This window comes from Benincasa hispida, chromosome 4 (genome assembly GCF_027475165.1).
Source record: "Benincasa hispida cultivar pf3 chromosome 4, pf3_genome.v1.1, whole genome shotgun sequence".
Taxonomy (NCBI): domain Eukaryota; kingdom Viridiplantae; phylum Streptophyta; class Magnoliopsida; order Cucurbitales; family Cucurbitaceae; genus Benincasa; species Benincasa hispida.
Genome location: NC_143481.1, coordinates 14,880,140 through 14,898,832, shown reverse-complemented (window position 1 = coordinate 14,898,832; position 18,693 = coordinate 14,880,140). Strand labels below are relative to the sequence as shown.

Genomic DNA, 18,693 nt, shown 5'->3' with positions numbered 1-18,693 from the left:
GAGAGAGATGTATTTCTGGGAAGATCATTGGGTGGGGGAGAGACCTTTTTGTGGTTCTTTACCCTGGTTGCATCATTTGTCTTCTCTTAATAATCATTTTGTGACAGATTTTCTTGTTTGGATAGGGAGCTCTTGCTCTTTCTCCTTCGAGTTCCGTTGTGCTTTGTCCGATAGGGAAACGATGGATGTGGTTGCCTTCCTTTCTCTAGATGTGAGAGTCTGGAGACCTAATCCTTTGGAAGGGTTCTCGTGTAAATCCTTTTTTCACTGTTTGGTTACCCCGGGTGAGTCTATCTTCTCGTCGTTGTGGAGGATTAAGATTTCTAAAAAGGTGAGATTCTTTACTTGGCAGGTTCTTCATGGCCGTATTAGTATGTTGGATAGACTTGTTAGGAAAATGCCGTTGTTGATTGGCCTTTTTTGTTGCATTCTTTGCAGGAAGGCAGAGGAAGACTTGACCCATATTTTTTGGCACTATGATTTTGCGAGCTTTGTTTGGGATTCTTTTTTCCAAACATTTGGTATGATGTGTGCTCGTCAAAGAGATGCTAGAGATATGATCGAGGAGTCCATCCTCAATCCGCTGTTTAGGGAGAGAGGCCGTTTTCTCTAGCCAGCTAGTGTTTATGCTATTATTTGGGTTTTGTGGGATGAGAGGAATAGAAGGGTGTTTAGGGGAGTTGAGAGGGATGCTAGAGATACGTGGTCTCTTATTCATTTTCACGTCTTTCATTGGGCTTCAATTTCTAAGGTTTTTTTATAATTACCTTATGAACTTGATTTTGTATAGTTGGAGTCCCTTCTTATAGAGGGATTGTGGGCTTATTTTTGTAGGCTCGTGTATTCTTTCATTTCTTCTCAATGAAAGTTGTTGTACTTGTAAAAGAGAAAAAAGATTTTTATCCAAATGCTTTTCACCAAACTTCTGCTTTAAGAATAGAATTTTCTTTTGAATGGTTTATTTGACAACCGTAAGCCTTTCTCAGTACAAGAAGATAACCATATAAATTCCTTGGTCTCCTTTAAGGAATCATTTTCATATTCCAAAGGTTGTTTTCTTGGTTCCATTGTAACAAGTCCGTTTATCATTGTGCTTCTGTGATCCATGGCCGTAGTCATTAGTTCGGCCAATGGACAATATCATAATAAGCCGCTGCATTTTTGTATTTACTTTCTTGTGACTTCGATCTCATGATTAAATGCCAGGTTGAGTGCCCAAAGTATCCTGGTTTCTGCATTTCACGGCAGAGGAAGGAATATCCATTTATCGAGATGTTTCATAGCCCACAACAAGTAGGATTGCGGTCCGTTTGTGTTTTGTCTTGGTTTGATTTCCAGTACATGATTTTGTTACCAATTCTTGATTTCTGGGAAAATAAGCTCTTACGTCTTCAGTTATGTTGTGTTTGCTTTTGTCAATGCTGTATACAATTTAACTTGAACATTGGTTGGCCGTAAAATGTGATAATGTAAGGAGCTGAGGCGAAAAGGGTAAAATGTGATGATGTAGGCGGTCATTATTCTTTTTTGCCTTGATGGTTGATTTATGATTATTTTGCTTTTAAACAGACGTATCTCTGAATTACTTAGGTTTGAGGCTGCTAATTGTCATCGTTTCTGATTTTATTCTTTTTTATTGTGTAAGGCAGTGAAGATTTATTTATTTATTATTTTTTTTTTCACATTTTGTTTTGTCCGAAGTGTCAAGGAAACTTTTTTGTTTGTTTGTTTATTTGTGTGTTTTTTTTTCTTTTTTGTGTTTGGTAAAAGTAATGAAGTAATTCGTGCTGGGTTGGTGGCTTGTGGCTTCTGTAGAACTTCTTTTTCGTGTTTATATTCAGAATGGAACAAGTGGCTTTAATCCAACATTATTGTGCTTGCATTTCATAAAGCACAGGGAAACAGGTAGGGGAACATTAGTGAACATTACCTTTTATACTCAAGGACATATTGACAGTTTTTTATATAGAAGATGCATTTGTACCCTTTTTACATTACAATAGAAAAAACATTGTATTGCAAACAACAATCAAATGCTTATCAATATTGGTAAACGTTGGAAAAATATTGGTGGGGCTTTCGATCCAATTACCGTAAAAGGTTACTGATATAGATGTTAGAAGAACATATGGTCAACTTTTTTTTATCATTCTCAGTCCATTTATTAATGATTTGAAGTCAATAATTTCTGTGCAGGCATCTAACCAGGGAAAGATGTCTGATTCTAACGTTACGAAGTACTCGGTGAAGGTTTTACCCGTAAGTTTTCAAGCTTTGTTAACCTAATTATAGTCAATTTATCAATTCATTTCTCATTGCCGATGCTTTCACATATGGTCATCTTCCATTCTCAATTCTCCAGAACATTTTCCCTTCTTCCATCCCATCCCATCCCAGCAACATTAAAAGAAGTTTGTGTAAAGAACATAACATTCGATTTAGATGTCCTTTTAAAATTTTTAGGTTTTTCGCCCGAATCTGTTAACTTAAGTTACCATTGAACATATGGTATTTTAAAATGATTGGCTTTGACTCGAGCTAACGAAGTTTCCTCTGCCCGGAATCTTTTAAGTTCTGAATGCAGAAAGCTAAGCTTCTAATAGTAAATGGGACCCTGTATACTGGCCTATGTTTCTGTTTCATTGATTTGTTTTGTTTTGTTTTCATTTGTCCAGTTCAACTATGACCCCAGTGCCTATGGATTGAGAGAGTTTTTTAAGCGTCATGGGATATATGGTCGTTGAATCAAAAGTAACACCCACACGTGGGTAAAGAGCATAAAGCCTTTATAATTTATCTATGATTTGAACTGGTTTATGTTGTAGATGGTGGAGGTAAACTCCAAAGATCTTTTCGCCCGATGGACAAGTAGATCTCGTACAGTGTAGTACTTTATGTGTGGGAATTTACAATTATAAGATACTATACCTGGTCTTTTTGCCAGTCGCGTTACATTCAAGATTTTTTTTTCCTTTCCTTTTTGGTGCGTCATTTTACAACATGGCGAGTAATTGTATCATCCACCAGAATGTATTGAGGTTTGAATCTTAGAACATTTGTATTACTACTAGCTTTCTTAGTTCAGCAAAAATGCCTAGCAGGTTTATGACACTGGTACCTCTCTTAAGCATTTTATCTTGTGGTTTTTAGGTGTGCTATGTTTTTATATTATTCTGCAATCCGAGATCTTGAATGATTGAAAAATTTGAACTTGGCTACATATTTGGTTTTCATGGTTGAGTTCGTATAATTAGTTTCTAAAGTATATATTTTTTTATTTGTTAGAACTTTTTGTGAGTAGAGTGACATAACTACTTTATGGGTTAAGACTCTCCCATCATTTATACCAAAAAATAATAAAATATTTTTAAAAATAAATAAGAATAATTTATTTAGTGAAATGTATAAAGATAAGTGTTTCTTGGATACATCTAATTTTTTTTTTAATTTATTTATTTTTACGACATGATGTTAAATGTCAAATTTTATATAAAATTTTCTTGATGTATCTTCAACCTCAAAGTTCTATTCAAGTAATGGGTGGTATATTTTTCACTCAGTTATTAATTACAGGCAAATGTTAATAGAATAGATAATAAATAATAATGTTTTTTTTAAATAATTGGAGAGAATTTGGGGAATGTGAGAGATTAAAAATTAAATAAAAGAAAATTTTTACGTATAAAAAAAAATGTCAAAATTATTCATAGAAATAGGAAAAGAATCAAGACTTCTATCCGATGGACACTATTATTTTGTTATTTTGTATGAGTAGTTTCTTTATTTTTCTATTTTTGAAAATTCAAATAAAAGTGTAGATAAGATGTGTCCAAGCTAACCACGTTTTCGGGTCCAGATTGTTCTTAATTCTTATTTGACCAGTGACTATAATTTAAAAACGGTAATTATCAGAGTCAGGCACGAAACATCCTTGTTCCTTCTAGTATTCTCCCCCACCACAAGCGTAAGATACAATAGCTCAGAAAATAACCATAAAGAGCACTCTTACTTCCTAAAACTAATATGCTTTTTGAAAATGTGTTAAACTAATTATTTTGGATTCATCTTAGAAGAGATTAACTACCAAAATTTAGGTAAAAAATCGACCACCTCTATTGTTTTGAACATTGTGAAACTGATTAAACACCGAGATCTTGACAATTTCTGACAATTTACCGATGACCTTCCCTTTCCAATTCGGTTATTACGTGTTTCCTCATATTAACGAGTGGATTCCTTTATTTCCCTTTTGTTTTCTCGTCCCTTCTTTGTGCACTTGACGGAGTCTTCATCATCGTGGACTTTTGTTCTCCCGCTTTCACATCGTTTTTAGCTGAGTCGGATGCGCTAATATTCTGGCCAGTTCTTACCTCTCATTCTTACTTGGCTTACCTGAATCTCGACCTGTCTTTTATCTGTAATTTAGAATCAAATTTTGCACCACCAAAACTGAGGTCTCCTCTTCCGGAAGTCTGGGAATCTCGAAATCCATGAGAAACTTTAGTCTAGTATGCTGAGAGGCATGTATTTATGAAGTATATTTGACGCTGAAAGAATTCCAGAGGGTGACAGCAGGAAACCAAATTGATCTGAAATCAGTTGTGCTCCAGGATCTTACTGGAGAGCTAGTGATGACGAAAACAAGTATAGAAGTTTCCATGAATGAGCGGAATGATGTTCTCGAGGCATCAAATCCTGTAATTTCTAATTTTCTTGCGCAGCTTTCCCAGAAACTTCAAAATTCTCTCAAGGTTAGTCATCGCATCTTTTATAAGATATTATAATTATTGCAAAGAAGTATAAGAAATTTAGAACGATTTTTTTTAAATGTCTGTTGGACAGAAATAAATGGAGAGAAAACGAACATTTTACCATCACGAAATCTGGAAATTTTAGACTGAACTAATTTTTATTTTTACATACTACTAGTTGACCTGAAAACAAAAGGCAATTCATTACCAAATCTATTGTTGAAATTTCTCTCTTTCCGGCTCGGTTATCATTTTATTTATTTATTTATTTTTGGTTGCAGCCTCAGCTTAAGAGATTGGCAAATGATGGTCAGAAGTTAACATCAATGACAATGAGCCCTTTCACGAAAGGAAAAGGGGAGAAGGGATCTTCTACATCCTGGGAGCTTGACGTGGAGAAGCAACTGCAGGCCTGGAGAGACAACCCTTCATGGACCGATAAACCTCCGCAAATAAAGGTGCGCAATATCAAGATAGAAGGGCATGCTTTCCATTCTAGACATGATGTTCATTGAACCATGTTAAGTGATATATAATTAAATTCGCCTTCACCCATTAGCTTAAGTTTTTGGGTTAATTGGGGATTTAAGATGGTATCAGAGAATATTGCTTTAAGATGTCATGGGTCCAAGCCCCTGCATTGTTGTTTCTTTCCTATTTAATATTAATTTTCACTTGTTTGGCTCTGCTTCATATTTCAAGCCCACAAGTGAGGGGGAATGTTAAGTGATATATAATTAAATTCGCATTCCCTCATTAGCTTAAGCTTTTGGGTCAATTAATGATTTAAGAAATCAGAAAATTAATTTTCCTGTTTATAACTTTCTGTCTTCCCCCTCAATTCATGAATTGCACTGTCAATCAAATGTTTGTGTGGTGAAATCTATAATTGACATGGGGAAGGGGATGAATTTTACTCTTTTAAGTCCTCAATCTGCTTTAGTTAGGATTTCATTAAATTGACCAGGACATAGCCATGTTTTCTTCCTGTAACTCTGTAAGTCTCATCCTTTCGGTCACACTTTCAAAAATAAACCCTGGCGCCTTTCATCTTTATTTTTACATTTGATTCAGTAAGGATGAAGTATGTTGCACTTAAATTTCTGCTTTGATTTTCTAAGCTATTGATATAGCTTTTTAGCTAAAGATGAAAAAAGATGTCTGATTTATTTTAAATTATAGATTTTGATTTTTGAATATTGATGGAAGACGTAAAACAAAGTTTTTCCAAGAGTTTAATGGTGAATAAGCACATGGTTTCTGCATTTAGGCTTTTTGAGAATTAAGTTAAATGTATGCATTTCGCAGCAGTGGCTCATAAATACTTTTGAAAACTTAGCTCGAAGATTCATTGTAAGTGGTGGTTACTGGTTAGTAAGAAATATATTAGGTGCCAGTATAAGCTATTTCTCACAAGAGAAATATACCGAGGCTGGTTGAGTTTAGATGGGACTCTTTACAGGTCAGTGTACCAAAAGATACCCTTAGCAGACTCAATGTAAAAGTTGATGTTGGTTTGCCACCAGACGCTGTCTATAATATTGTGACAGACCCTGATAACAAGAGAGTCTTCAAGAATATTAAAGTAAGTGATTTCTTTTTATTTCAATTCCACGCTTTTCGCTCCTGGCTATTAGTCACACTCATTTCATTCAATGTTTATTGATTGTCAGAATCAACTATTTATACCATCTTTTTTTAATACACATCAAAACAATGTCTGCTTGATGAGTGTAATTGTTATTCCTCTGTTGCAATAACCAGACCACTGATATCGTGGAATGGCTCCATGTCCTAAATCTATCTGCTTAACTATAGCGCTGAGGTATTTCTTCTCTGTCATGTTGAATTTTACTATTGGTTGGGGAAAATAAGTAAATACAAAAAACAGTTCGGACGATGTTGTGGTTTGTAAACTTACCTAAAAGAGATGCTAGTTTACCACATTGTCTTTTAAAAAAGATATCACATTTGTGTCGTTTGTTTATCTCAATTAATTTGATTTATGAAATTGTCTTCATGAAATATTCAAATTTCGTATAAATTTAAGACTACATTACTAGAAGAAATACAAGCTATAGGCTAAGAGGTATCTTTTGATGAACACTCCAACAGAACGTCCATGCTATACAAAATCACAAAAGCTATTTTGGAATTTCACAGAACTATTCTCGTTTTTGTCTATTTCGACAAGAGCCGATATATATATACTCAGCTACCGTTCTGCATCTTGCTGTAACTGTATCATCTGCTGAGTTTAGAAGATTAATGTCCATTTCAGGAGGTAATTTCCAGACGGGTTCTGATCGATGAAGGTTTGAGGCAAGTGGTTGAGCTGGAGCAAGCAGCTTTGTGGAGATTTCTTTGGTGGTCTGGGACCATTTCAGTCCATGTTCTAGTAGATCAAAACAGAGCAGATCACTCAGTAAGCACTTCACTTTCTTCTTCTAGGACATTTTATAGGAAGAAAGCAGATTCTCGATTTCGTAGTATGTATGAAATCACATGTCTATTCACTTTCGGGAGATCTTTTATTGGAACATTTGCTAGTTCAATATGTGATATTAATGCTCCAACTTGAAAATATTATCCAACGCATGGATACACGAACAGGAATACTACTTTATGGTCATATCTTGGTGTGACTTAGTTGACAATGAATTCAATGTTGTTAGATGAAATTCAAGCAACTGAAGGCTGGATTTATGAAGAGATTTGAAGGGTGCTGGAGAGTGGAGCCTCTATTTGTTGATGAAAGAATGTGCTTCCCAGTAAAACCAAAGAACTTGGGAGATTATCATGCTTGCACAGAGGGCAAAGGAAGAATAGGGTCAAGGGTGAGCCTGGAACAGCTGATTCAGCCAGCTATTGTTCCACCACCGCCCATCTCCTGGTATCTACGTGGAATTACCACAAGGACCACCGAGATGCTCATTCTTGATCTGCTTGCTGAGGCCGAAAGGATAAGGGGAGATGTGAAAGGTGAGGTTTCGAACAAGGAGCTTGAAATTTCTCAGGGAATGTGTGGTAGCAACTTATTAGATAGCGTTCTTGATATTAAAGAAAGATGGGCAATGCGTAGGAGAAATGCGAAGCAATGTCATGGAACAAGGAGGCTCCCTGCGGCCAAATGAATAACCCCCTTCAAAGCACATAGTATGTACTACACGCTGATTGCTCATTCTGCCCTTTTTTTTTCCAGCTATTAATCACAAAGGAGATTACCCAGACGTCTCTATTGACACAACTTTCATAGCAAATGATAAAGCCTTTTTGTTTGATTTGTTGGTACATGAACTTGCACATTTCCAGCGAATGACTAATTTCTTTTCTTTCATATCTGAACGAACATTTATGGTTTCCCTCCAAAGAATTGGCATCCTATATTAATACAAAATATTTAGTCAGTAAATGTTAGGAGATTATTATGCACTAAGAAATTAGAACAAATTTCGAGTAATCTTAAAAGTTAAATCACATGGGATAACAAATTAAATAAAACATTATTTTGAAATCATTTCTAATATTATCTTCACGGTTCACGGTCCCAATTTCTTTGTTAAAAAAATAAATAAAAGTTGTTTTTGCAAGAGGGTGAATCTGAAATATAGGACTGGCTCTCTCTAAAAAAAAAAAACAACAAAATTATTAATAAAAAATAGAGCAATATCTCAATCATTTTTGTGCATTTCATTCTCATCATATAAATAAAAAATAAATTAAGTTATTTAGAAAAAGGTATGAAAACTTTATTATACGTATTTTAAAGTATTTTTTTCAACAAAAAAGAAATCAGCAAACATCAAAGTGGATTGGGCCCTCGTTATGAAATTTTTGTTCGTAGGCCGGGCCCAACTTGAATCAGATAAAACTGAGATTTGAATTGGAAGCAGTGGTGCAAGTTTTATTTGCGGGAGCGCGGGAGTTGGTTTTAGTATTCTCTCAAAGCTGCAATCATGGAATTTGCTTCTCTTCAAGAACTCTACCTACATGTAAGTTCCGAACCTTTTTATCTTCTTCTTCTTCCTTTTTTCTGCTCTGAGACTCAAAGCATGAGAGAGATTTTAAAGAAGCCTCGTCCTGAGCTTGCTTAGTGCAGCTAATTTCTTCGGCAATACGGAGATGCATATGTTCCGAACGACTTTGCAGACTCTCAGTTCTTCTGCAACGCTCTCCCGCTTCCGATCCTCCACTTGTTTGTATTTCTAGTAAGTGATCAAAACAATGTCTGCTTGATGAGTCTAATTTTTAGTCCTTTTCAATTGGTTTATCACACATTTTTACGACTCTGTTATCAGTCCGTCACGTTCGTTTCAACGAGTTTGAATGAAGCACCAAAGCTTGAAAAATTACAAATGAAAACTTCGAAACAGAGTAATATTCTTGTTTTTTTTTTCCCCCTCCCTTTAATGTAGTTTCAGATACCGGCCTTGGAAGCTGCATACAGGAGTTTCAAGATTTGAAGTGCCCCGTTGAAGGTATCCTTGCCGAAACGTGGGGTGAGTAATTGACTCTGCTCCTCAACCACTCTGGCAGCGCTTGATGAATAGTAAAATGCTTTGATTAATACCTCTACATTATTTAACTATCATTCGCGTTATTGTTTTATTGATTTCTTAGCCTGCGTTATATTCAGTGCAGTAGCTCATCGATAGCAGTAGACATCTTATTGTTTTCCTGAGTATGCGTAACTTCTCTTACCGTTAGCTGCCTTCCTACCTATAAGGCAACGCGTGCATACATTGTTTAACAAACAATTCCTTATATTTTCTCCTTAGTCAAATAGGCTAATCTGAGGCTTTTCACAAACAGCGAGTCCAACCATCGTCCTCTCAAAAAGCTGCATTGAGCAAACCATACTTCATCAATTTTTTATTTGTTTGCTGTAGTTATCTCGGTTATATATATATATCTATCTTCATGTCGAAAAATCATTTAAATACTCTGCATTAGGTGGATTAATACATTTCCGGTGTTTTATGCAGACGGAATTGTTTATGTGAAAACTACCGGTAAGTTCCATTTTCTCAAAATTACTATAGTTTTAGTTAATGGCCCGGGGAAGAATGAAATTAACATCTGCATCAACACCTCCAAGGAATAGTCAATAGCTATATCCTAGAATTAGCGATCCCTTCCTAATCATATATCAACACTTTCTGTACTGTTTTACTGTATACGGAATTTCTATATCACTTCCTAATCATTCATCAACACTTTCTGTACTTTTTTACTGTATGTGGAATTTCTATTTCACTTCCTAAGTGCACAGCAGCATAGGTGCAGGATAAGTTTAGTGTCAACGGATGATAAAGAAAACAAGATGGAATTCTAAATTGATGGATAAAAAAATTGATTTATCGACAATTTGCCAGCACTTCTAGCATATTGTTATACATTTTGAGTTGCTTTGCTCCATAAAGTTGTACTCTATTAAAATTTTGTGCTTATTGTACATATACTAACGGCCCTGTAGAGATTACAGATATTCTTGACACCGAGATAAGTTGCTATCAGTTGAATCTGAAAGAGAATGTCACTACCAGGAAGCCAATTTGGCTACCTTCAAATATTAAGCATGGTGTGAAATTCAGGTATGTAACCGTTTTAACTTTTTGGTCACTTCTCTTTATTTTTATTTGGATTAGGCAGTAATCCGACCTTTTTGAATAAATTAATTAGTGGAACCGAAGTGTGTTTGTCTGTTTCTGAAAGTGTTGATGTTTTGCTGGCGGAGATCAACTGCTTCTTTCATCAGGTCTCTTTCTTCTTTATTGCTGAACCTATTACTGATTGCTATCTTAGGAAAGCATTTGATTGGATCTTAACTATTTTTTTTGCGGTATGCCTGCTATACCGCTTTAATATTTTTCAAGTCTTCTCTTCCTTGTTACCTTCGCTGGAATACTACGGTTTTAGTTACTGTTTGCACAAAATGAACAAGTCAATATGCACAATGCTTCCATTTGGAGCACTGCCCGGTTGCAATTAGATTGAAAGGCTCTTTTATACAAAACAATATGAATCAGTTCTCAGACGAAATATCAAGATTGGAGTCAAGGGTAATTATGAACTACTTGCACTCTTCCTATCATGGACTGTAACTGTGACCATTACTCAAACCATTTGATGGCCAGCCGTTACTCATAGTTCTTAAGGATAGCTGTAAAGGCATTCGTATGCAGTCAAACCAATAAAATGGAAATGAACTGTTTTTTTTTTTTTTTTTTGGCTTTCTTTTAAGCATTAAAAACAGCGCGGTGGGTTCAATGAGATAGAAAGTGAAAGTGAAGTTTGTGAGGATCTTAGGATACTTTGCTATATTCTCAAAACATGCGACGCAATCTCGACTCTCATTTTGGAGATAAAATTTCAAAAGACCGAAGCAAGGAGATCAATTCTATTATTAACTTGCTTGAGACGAGCCTAATTAGTCGTTAGTGTAGATCTTTTGAAAGCCCATACAGAATAAATTCATGTTTTGGTAGCTTCTTCCGTCATTATAGTAGACTTCGAATTTTGTTTTGAATTCTCAACTTTTTATGATTTCTTATACTAGTGATATTGAGCAGCTTTATATCTCAAATCAACACGATTGGTGTTTCAAATCAATTGTGGAATTTATATTTCTTAAGGTGTTTTTCTTTATTGAATTATAGCCATATCTTACCTGAGCGTGTCCCGCTTTATTTTGCAGATTCTCATTCTAAACATCCCAGTAAGTTCACATTTCAAATATTATATGCTGAAAACAAATTTCAGTAGAACTCTGCAAAGGAACTGCATTTTATTGTCCTCTTTATCTGGCTTTTGATCCACGTATTTCTAATTAGGACTGATTTTGTCAATATAGTCTCTCTCATATTGTTATATACTAGTTATGCATGACTTGGGAAGGTATCATGTTAGAAATAACAGATGAATGTATCATGTACAAGAAAGATGCATGCAGAAACCTGAACTATAGGGAATAAATGATCTACATGAATATATATTTCAAATTACCTTACTTTTCTATGGCGATGGTCTAGCACTAAAGGAACTCATAAGCTTTTTGAATTTCACAAGAATATTGCAATGGAAGTTGTGGCCGACGGCCAGGATATCCCAGGGTCACGTAATGATGCTGTTTTCCTGGAAAACTTGTCCTCTAGTTCCTCTTTTACAGCCTCCACCCTTGATCATTTGAAATTGGGCCTTGAGGATTATGTATTAAGGCATGGATCTAGTTCGACGTGTGACTCTTGTTTCCCTAACAGGTGAGTTTGTCACTTCAATTTACACCAACTCATTGTTAGACTAAACTGGTTTTAGGTGCTTATAAAGAGAATAAATAATTTCCTGATGAGATACGACATACTTTGTTCTACATTTTTGCTAGGTTTAGGGAAACTTACCTCAACTCCGCACTCACAGTTCAAATAATTTAGTTGTTAAAAAAAAAAAAAGAAAAAAAAAGCTGCTGAACTCCCCCTAAGATGTGCTTTGTTTGTGTGTTTTTTTTTTTTCGTTCCAAATATCGAACTTTAGGGATGATCTGAGGAGTGGTGGTGGAATGGTTTGTGAAGAGAAGCATAAAATTACCAAACTGGTAGTGGAGGCAGCGGTTGTGATTAGTGAAATATCAAATCCGACCAATAATTGCTTTGGGGGAGGATGCTCTGATACAAAGGTTGTTTAATCTATTACATCCCTTCCTTGAAAGTACCATGCAAGTTTTCCAATTACGAAATATGAGGAAGTTTCTTCTTTGATGATTACAACTCTGGCCTAACTTTGATTATTGCACATGATTACGTAGGTTCTCTGTTTTAAAGATTTTGTGCCTTGTTCGATCACTGAGGCATTTCTGAAGGCATTAACAGGCATCGACTGGAAACGTTATGGATTGACTTTGGAATGTGCTATCAATCAAAGCAGCCATGCACTATTAAAGTGGGGAGACATGCCCTTCTCTTTTCATATTCATATCGTTGTCCACTGCTATCATAAGGTATTATTCATTAAGTCTTATGTTTAAGGGTTTAATAATGAACGATTATTTTTTTTCTTCCGAAAAAAGGAAAAATTGAACGATCATTTTGATCGTTATTTTATATGGTCTAAAATCCGTTTTCCGCCTTAGATTGTGGCGGAAGCCACGCCAATGGTGCAGCAGACTCGGTATGATAAAAAACTCATAAGAAAAGCAGTTCAACTTGCACTGGACGACTTCAAGAATAAATATACGGGATTTCTTCTCAGTGCCGATACCCTCAAGGTAGATCTCTATTTCACTGTCAGGAGTGCACAGACTAAATTAATCATTGAGTAGATGTTTTTTTAAAAAATTGATTTTATTACACGTTCAACTTTCAAATTGATTTTATTACGACAAGTTATCTCGGAAATGCAACGGATACTTGACAATCCTTTTGCACGTGTTACCTGTTTTCAAAATCTCAATGGCATTATTTTATTAAAAAAAGACATCAAGTTCGGCAAGTAATTTGCACTCGCTTTATCATACAAATGGCCGACCATGCACTAGGAAAAGTGTTTTGATTCAAAAAGGATAGGAGCTTGCTTTCTTAAAATTAGGTATTCATGATCAGGTCCTTGCATGTTATTCATGAAAACTGTCTAGTAGGCTTCTCGTAGGAATTAGGTGCAGCTTCATAAACTTGCTTTCATGTTCATCTTCAGATCAGTAAGTTTGCCCCTGATCTTGCCAAAGCGGTTGCTGGCCTGGTTTTATACTCCAATGACATGGATTTCAAAAACGAATGCCTTTCAATTCTTGGCTTGCAAACTCACCAGTCAGAAGGGGGAATTGTTGAAGAAACCATAAAGAAAATGATTGTTTCAGCGATAGAGGGGAATGATCGAAGACCACAAAGACTTAAAGAAGTTGCCCCTCTTCTGTTTGAAGATGGTAGGTTTGTGGACGATGAATGTTACAAAAATGGTTTTGATCCAATGGATTTGTAAGTATAAACTTAGTATTGAATGGAAACGAAACTGATAATTTTGAGGGATCTTTTGGTAAGAACTAATTGTGGGCACTTCAAGCCAAGATGAGATAGATACTTGTCAAAAGAATGTGAAGTAAAACAAATTTCAGATGAGGAAGTGAGGGGGTTAAAGTTTGTATTACATCTCATTAAACACACATGAGCCCAGGTGAGTACACAAACGACCATTACAATATGACCCCATATACTGCGAAAGATCAATCCCTAAAGAAAAGGCATAACTATTCCCCAAAAAACAAGAAAAAATAGATAACATTCACCCCTGCATCCAGGATTGCCAGTCTACAAGACAACTCTTTTAACAGCTTTATGCCTGCATTACACACAACATTCCATACAGTATGTCAATGTTCATCAACACACAGAATATCAAATTAATCGCAAGTCATAACTTTTTTAGTGCTCTATATAATGCACCAATAGAGTATTATTTAGTCCATTCGATGAAACAGTAAGATAAAAAGTTGTAACAGTGTTCAACTTTTAACCAATTTTTGTCCATGATTCTTCAATGAGAAATATAAATTCGATTTTGACTTTTATGATCTAAATATTCATTATTATTTTGAAATATAGTTGAATACAAAATTGTAGGTAACACTACACTCTCGGAAGGCCACACCTGCATTTCAATAAATACTTGAAACCCACTCCGATTATAATTTTTTCTTTATTCTTCAATCCATGAACTTTTGAGTCTTTGAACTCTAAAAAGTATCTACTAAATTTTCACTCTTGATTATGTGCCTAATAAATTTCACTTTTGAATATGTACCTAATAAACTTTTCTGCTTTCAGTTTTGAGTCTAACCAGTATTTTACCTATTCGATATTTTTTAAAATTCACAAATCTATTGGACACAAAATTAAATGTTTTATTAGACACAAAATTCAATCTTTGTTAATTTGAAAAAGTTAAGATATCCCACAAAATTAAAAAGTTCAAGCACCAATTAGATAATACTCTTTACGGTTAAGGAATCTAGTATATACTCTTTAAGGTTCACGGCCTGGTCAGACACAAATGTAAAAATTCAGAACCTATACTCGCGATTTAACCTTTTTATTTATTATTATTTTTGCAATTTAACCTTAATTCTAAAAAGCTTTTGAAATTCTCTTAAAAAATATTCTCCTCTAGTCCTCGAACACTCAATCTCCCTTCTATTACTGGTATGATTTTTTTTTTATTCTCAAGTAAATATTGAAAAAGGAAAGAGTTACGAGATTTTGATAATAAAATCTAAAATAAATACATGAAATTTAAAGAAAAGAAAAATTATTTCAAATAGTGAAACTCTTGAAAATATTTACAAAATATAGCAAAATTTTCGAATTATCAATGATAGATGCTGATAGACAATGATAGACTAAAATTTTGTTATATTTTGTAAATATTTTTATTTATTTTTCTATATTTAAAAGCAGCTCGAAAATAAACCAATTATATAAAACTTTACGTGAACTAAATATAAATTAAGGTCGAGTACCCAAGGAAAAGGGGGCACGTACCTTGTTAGCAATGTTGTTTGAGAGCCAATCTAATCCCTCATAAAGCCCTTCCCCGGAGGTTGCACAAGTGCTCTGGATATACCTATAAACACCACAGATGTTCATCCGACTTTAGAACAATATGCATGAAGCAAAAAGAGTAATGGATGGAAGAACACAAAGATTACCAATGGCGCTGCCGAAGAGAGTGAAGACCAAGCTTATCAGTAATCTCAGCGGCATTCATTGCATTGGGAAGATCTTGTTTGTTAGCAAACACCAGTAATACTGCATCTCGAAGCTCATCCTGAAGTCGGTGATTAAAAAAAACACAAATCCATCTTAGCATACATGTCCTTAACCCAATAAAATAATTGACCAATGGTCCAATTCAAATCAAGGAGCAAACAAGTAAAATAAATAATCGGGAGAAACAAAAGGAATGATCTCCCTGGGTGGAAATATGGTGGTAGTCCATATTGCATGAAATTTTAGCATCTTTAATCCAATGCCGACAAATTTCAAGTGCTATTTATCATAAAATCTCCAATATATATACTGATAATAGCAAAGCCATGCTGAATCCTTGTTTATGTATTGTTAAGTACTAAGCGTAGTTCTAACTTCTAAACCAATGTCGTCTAAGAGGCATTAGAAAACTGTGACCTCTGAACAAAATATTGAGAAATGAAAGTACTTTCCAAAGTAACTCACAGTCATTTGAATTATAAAGTCCTTATTCATAGGATATTAGAGGAAAAAAAAAAATACAAAGCACAAAGAAGCACAATCAATCTCCTATAATTAAATATAAACCATTATTGTCTGGTTTTCACCGGACAGAAAAAAAAAAAAAACGAATTTCATACATGTGGCATGCAATAAATTATCATCAAATCTATCCACCAAAGTTTAAAATGTCATATTTATCACTAAACATGATAGCTCTATTGATAGAGTGTATACCATGAAATCTACAGATCCTAACAATTAAAGTTAATGAATGATACCGGACATTCATCATACCTCATTCAGCATTCTATGCAATTCATCCCTCGCCTCAACCACACGGTCTCTATCGTTACTGTCCACCACAAATATAAGACCTTGAGTGTTCTGGAAATAGTGCCTCCACAATGGACGAATCTGTGGAAAGACAAATTTCATTTATTGATTATGCAAAGACGACAATTTTTGATGAATAAATTATATTAGAGAGAAAAATGCACTGAGAAACTTGTACACAGCTAACCAATGATGAAAAATAGACGTCTAAATTCATACTTTGTCCTGACCACCGACATCCCAGACAGTGAAGCTGATGTTCTTATATTCCACAGTCTCCACGTTAAACCCTGCAAATAAAGATAAAATCAATTATAATTTCAAATGTAAGTGTCATGGAATCCAACCACATCAATGAAAATATACTAAGCCTAGTAGCTCCTCTAAAATGATTACACAATCTATTAAGTAGCGTAAAAACAGAATTACACACAAAGAACGAAAGGAAGGGAGGGATAATACCGATGGTAGGAATAGTTGTGACGATCTCTCCAAGCTTGAGTTTATAGAGAATGGTCGTCTTACCAGCAGCATCAAGTCCAACCATCAGAATTCTCATCTCCTTTTTAGCAAACAGCCGACTGAAGAGCTTTGCGAAGGTGAGCCCCATTTCTGCTCGTAACTTAGAAGTTCCTGCATTTTTAAAGCAAAAGTATTATACTCAAAGAGAAATGTCAATGATTACGAACGGGAACAATCGCTGAAATTATTTAAGAACACTGTTGATTCGAAAAAGAAATGGTTAAATCCACAGTTTAAAAAAAAAAAAAAAAAAAAAGAAGCATAAGAAATCCAGGAAAGTAATACCATGCATTTAATTGCACGGAGAAGAAAGTGAGCAAATGAATGATATAATGCATGCGACACTGTGAGATCGCAATTGTGATCATCCGAAGCACCGGTTGGCTCATACAATACCTTTAAATAACCATCATTCCATTACCAGGATCTATGAGAAGCAAACAATTAAGCCCCAAACAGAACAGATCGGAACCATAGATCCGCTAAACACGTTAAAAAGTTCGAAATCGAACAGAAAGCCTTTAACAGGAGTAAAAATCGTCGATATTCTTGAAAAAAACGATTTAATAATCAGAGGAACCGATGGTAACAGTGTAAGAAGTAACTTACTCCGACATAAAATCAAAGGGAGAAACACAAGAACGGAATGAAATGGATCTATCGCTATTTTCTAAAGAACTGTAACTCAAAAACAATCAAAGCAGATCGAGATTCCGGAGATTGGAATTACCTCTGAGAGCTGCACAGAGGTGTATTGAAAGGGATGAAGACAGCAAGAAAAATCGAGCTTCAGAGCAACGCGTAATATGGCGCTGAGGAAGAATATTGCTAAGATGGCCTAATAAAGAAGCGATCGAGGTAGCACGGAAATACGATTCTACCCTTAATCGAACTTGCATCTTAAGTCTTGCTGTGTCCGTCATTCCACCAATCACAGTGCGCCACCTTATCGTACGGTGAGTGCGAAAATGTCACAATTTCTAAAACGTCATGAAAACGGGTTGCGCTCTCCCTCCAATTAGTGGGCGCCAAGTGGCCAGTGCTACTGTGTATCGCTACGAGAAACAAATAAAACGATAATAAAGGTTTAGACAAACCTAGTAATTTAACTTGAAAAACCGTTCAGTAACTCGATTTTATTTTTATTCTTAGCTTTTGTCAACTCAAGCAAAGTTTTCCCTGTCGCATTTTTTGGACATGAAAATATGCACGGAGTTTTTAGGAAAACGTGTTTTATGGAATTGAACTTGGGTTGATATAGATTTGACGCGGATATGGTTCGATCTCTAGTACTGCCAATTTATGTGTTTATGGAGAAATCTATTTCGTGGAGTTGAACTTGTGTTGATAATGTGGTTCAATCTCTAGTATTTATCATCCGATTCTCTCAGTTGGATACATACACATTACAAATTGAATTGCATTATAAAATGGTTCAATTGTCGAGACATACTATAAGTCAGAAAAGTCATATCTTATAACATGATTTATTTGGAAAAGATTATATTAGGGCATACATGCGTTTGGTCAGAAAAAGTCTAGATTTTACACATGCGATCCTAATATGCGCAACTAAATCAATCAATATATAGGCATAGGCTATGACGATTTTGCAAACAAGAATTTCAATAAACCGATTTGTCAGATCAATTTAGAAAAATCACATTAAAGTTCAATCAAACATCTAAAAGAGTTCACAACAATTCAGTTAAATTAATTAGAAATCCTTCAAGAAAATAAACATAGGGCTCTTGCCCAAAGGAAATTAGATAGAAGTTACCCCTTAATTCATAAACAAATTCTAGATACACATCCAATCCATCGATTACAACCCAAAAATAAATAAATAA

General features: G+C 35.0%; 3 protein-coding genes across 7 annotated transcripts; 2 read left to right on the top strand and 1 right to left on the bottom strand.

The window, feature by feature from the left end:
• The first annotated feature begins 4,029 nt into the window (after positions 1 to 4,029).
• LOC120075822 (uncharacterized) lies at positions 4,030 to 8,088 on the top strand. Of its 2 annotated transcripts, XM_039029505.2 has the most exons (5): positions 4,030 to 4,751; positions 5,033 to 5,209; positions 6,214 to 6,336; positions 7,033 to 7,176; positions 7,427 to 8,088. In XM_039029505.2, exons 1-5 carry the CDS (start codon positions 4,632 to 4,634, stop codon positions 7,883 to 7,885), a joined length of 1,023 nt encoding a protein of 340 aa, XP_038885433.1. In that variant the 5' UTR covers positions 4,030 to 4,631; the 3' UTR covers positions 7,886 to 8,088. The 2 variants fall into 2 exon arrangements, with proteins under 2 accessions (XP_038885433.1, XP_090168643.1); XM_090312517.1 differs by lacking the exon at positions 6,214 to 6,336.
• Positions 8,089 to 8,583: 495 nt separating this feature from the next.
• On the top strand, positions 8,584 to 13,779 carry LOC120075821 (type 2 DNA topoisomerase 6 subunit B-like). 4 transcript variants are annotated; one of them, XM_039029502.2, is made up of 12 exons: positions 8,585 to 8,743; positions 8,851 to 8,959; positions 9,167 to 9,250; positions 9,737 to 9,763; positions 10,228 to 10,345; positions 10,434 to 10,509; positions 11,449 to 11,469; positions 11,820 to 12,010; positions 12,282 to 12,423; positions 12,553 to 12,744; positions 12,877 to 13,011; positions 13,437 to 13,779. In XM_039029502.2, exons 1-12 carry the CDS (start codon positions 8,708 to 8,710, stop codon positions 13,719 to 13,721), a joined length of 1,416 nt encoding a protein of 471 aa, XP_038885430.2. In that variant the 5' UTR covers positions 8,585 to 8,707; the 3' UTR covers positions 13,722 to 13,779. The 4 variants fall into 4 exon arrangements, with proteins under 4 accessions (XP_038885432.2, XP_038885430.2, XP_038885431.2 ...); XM_039029503.2 differs by having other exon boundaries at positions 8,586 to 8,743; positions 10,237 to 10,345; XM_090312516.1 differs by having other exon boundaries at positions 8,726 to 8,743; positions 8,846 to 8,959.
• An 84-nt stretch (positions 13,780 to 13,863) lies between these two features.
• On the bottom strand, positions 13,864 to 17,726 carry LOC120075824 (ADP-ribosylation factor 2-like). Its single transcript, XM_039029507.2, has 7 exons — positions 17,574 to 17,726; positions 16,784 to 16,954; positions 16,541 to 16,611; positions 16,283 to 16,402; positions 15,445 to 15,563; positions 15,278 to 15,359; positions 13,864 to 14,078 (listed from the first exon to the last, which is right to left on the bottom strand). The coding sequence occupies exons 2-7, from the start codon at positions 16,929 to 16,931 to the stop codon at positions 14,073 to 14,075; spliced, it is 546 nt and encodes a 181-aa protein (XP_038885435.2). The 5' UTR covers positions 16,932 to 16,954; positions 17,574 to 17,726; the 3' UTR covers positions 13,864 to 14,072.
• Between the last annotated feature and the right edge of the window lie 967 nt (positions 17,727 to 18,693).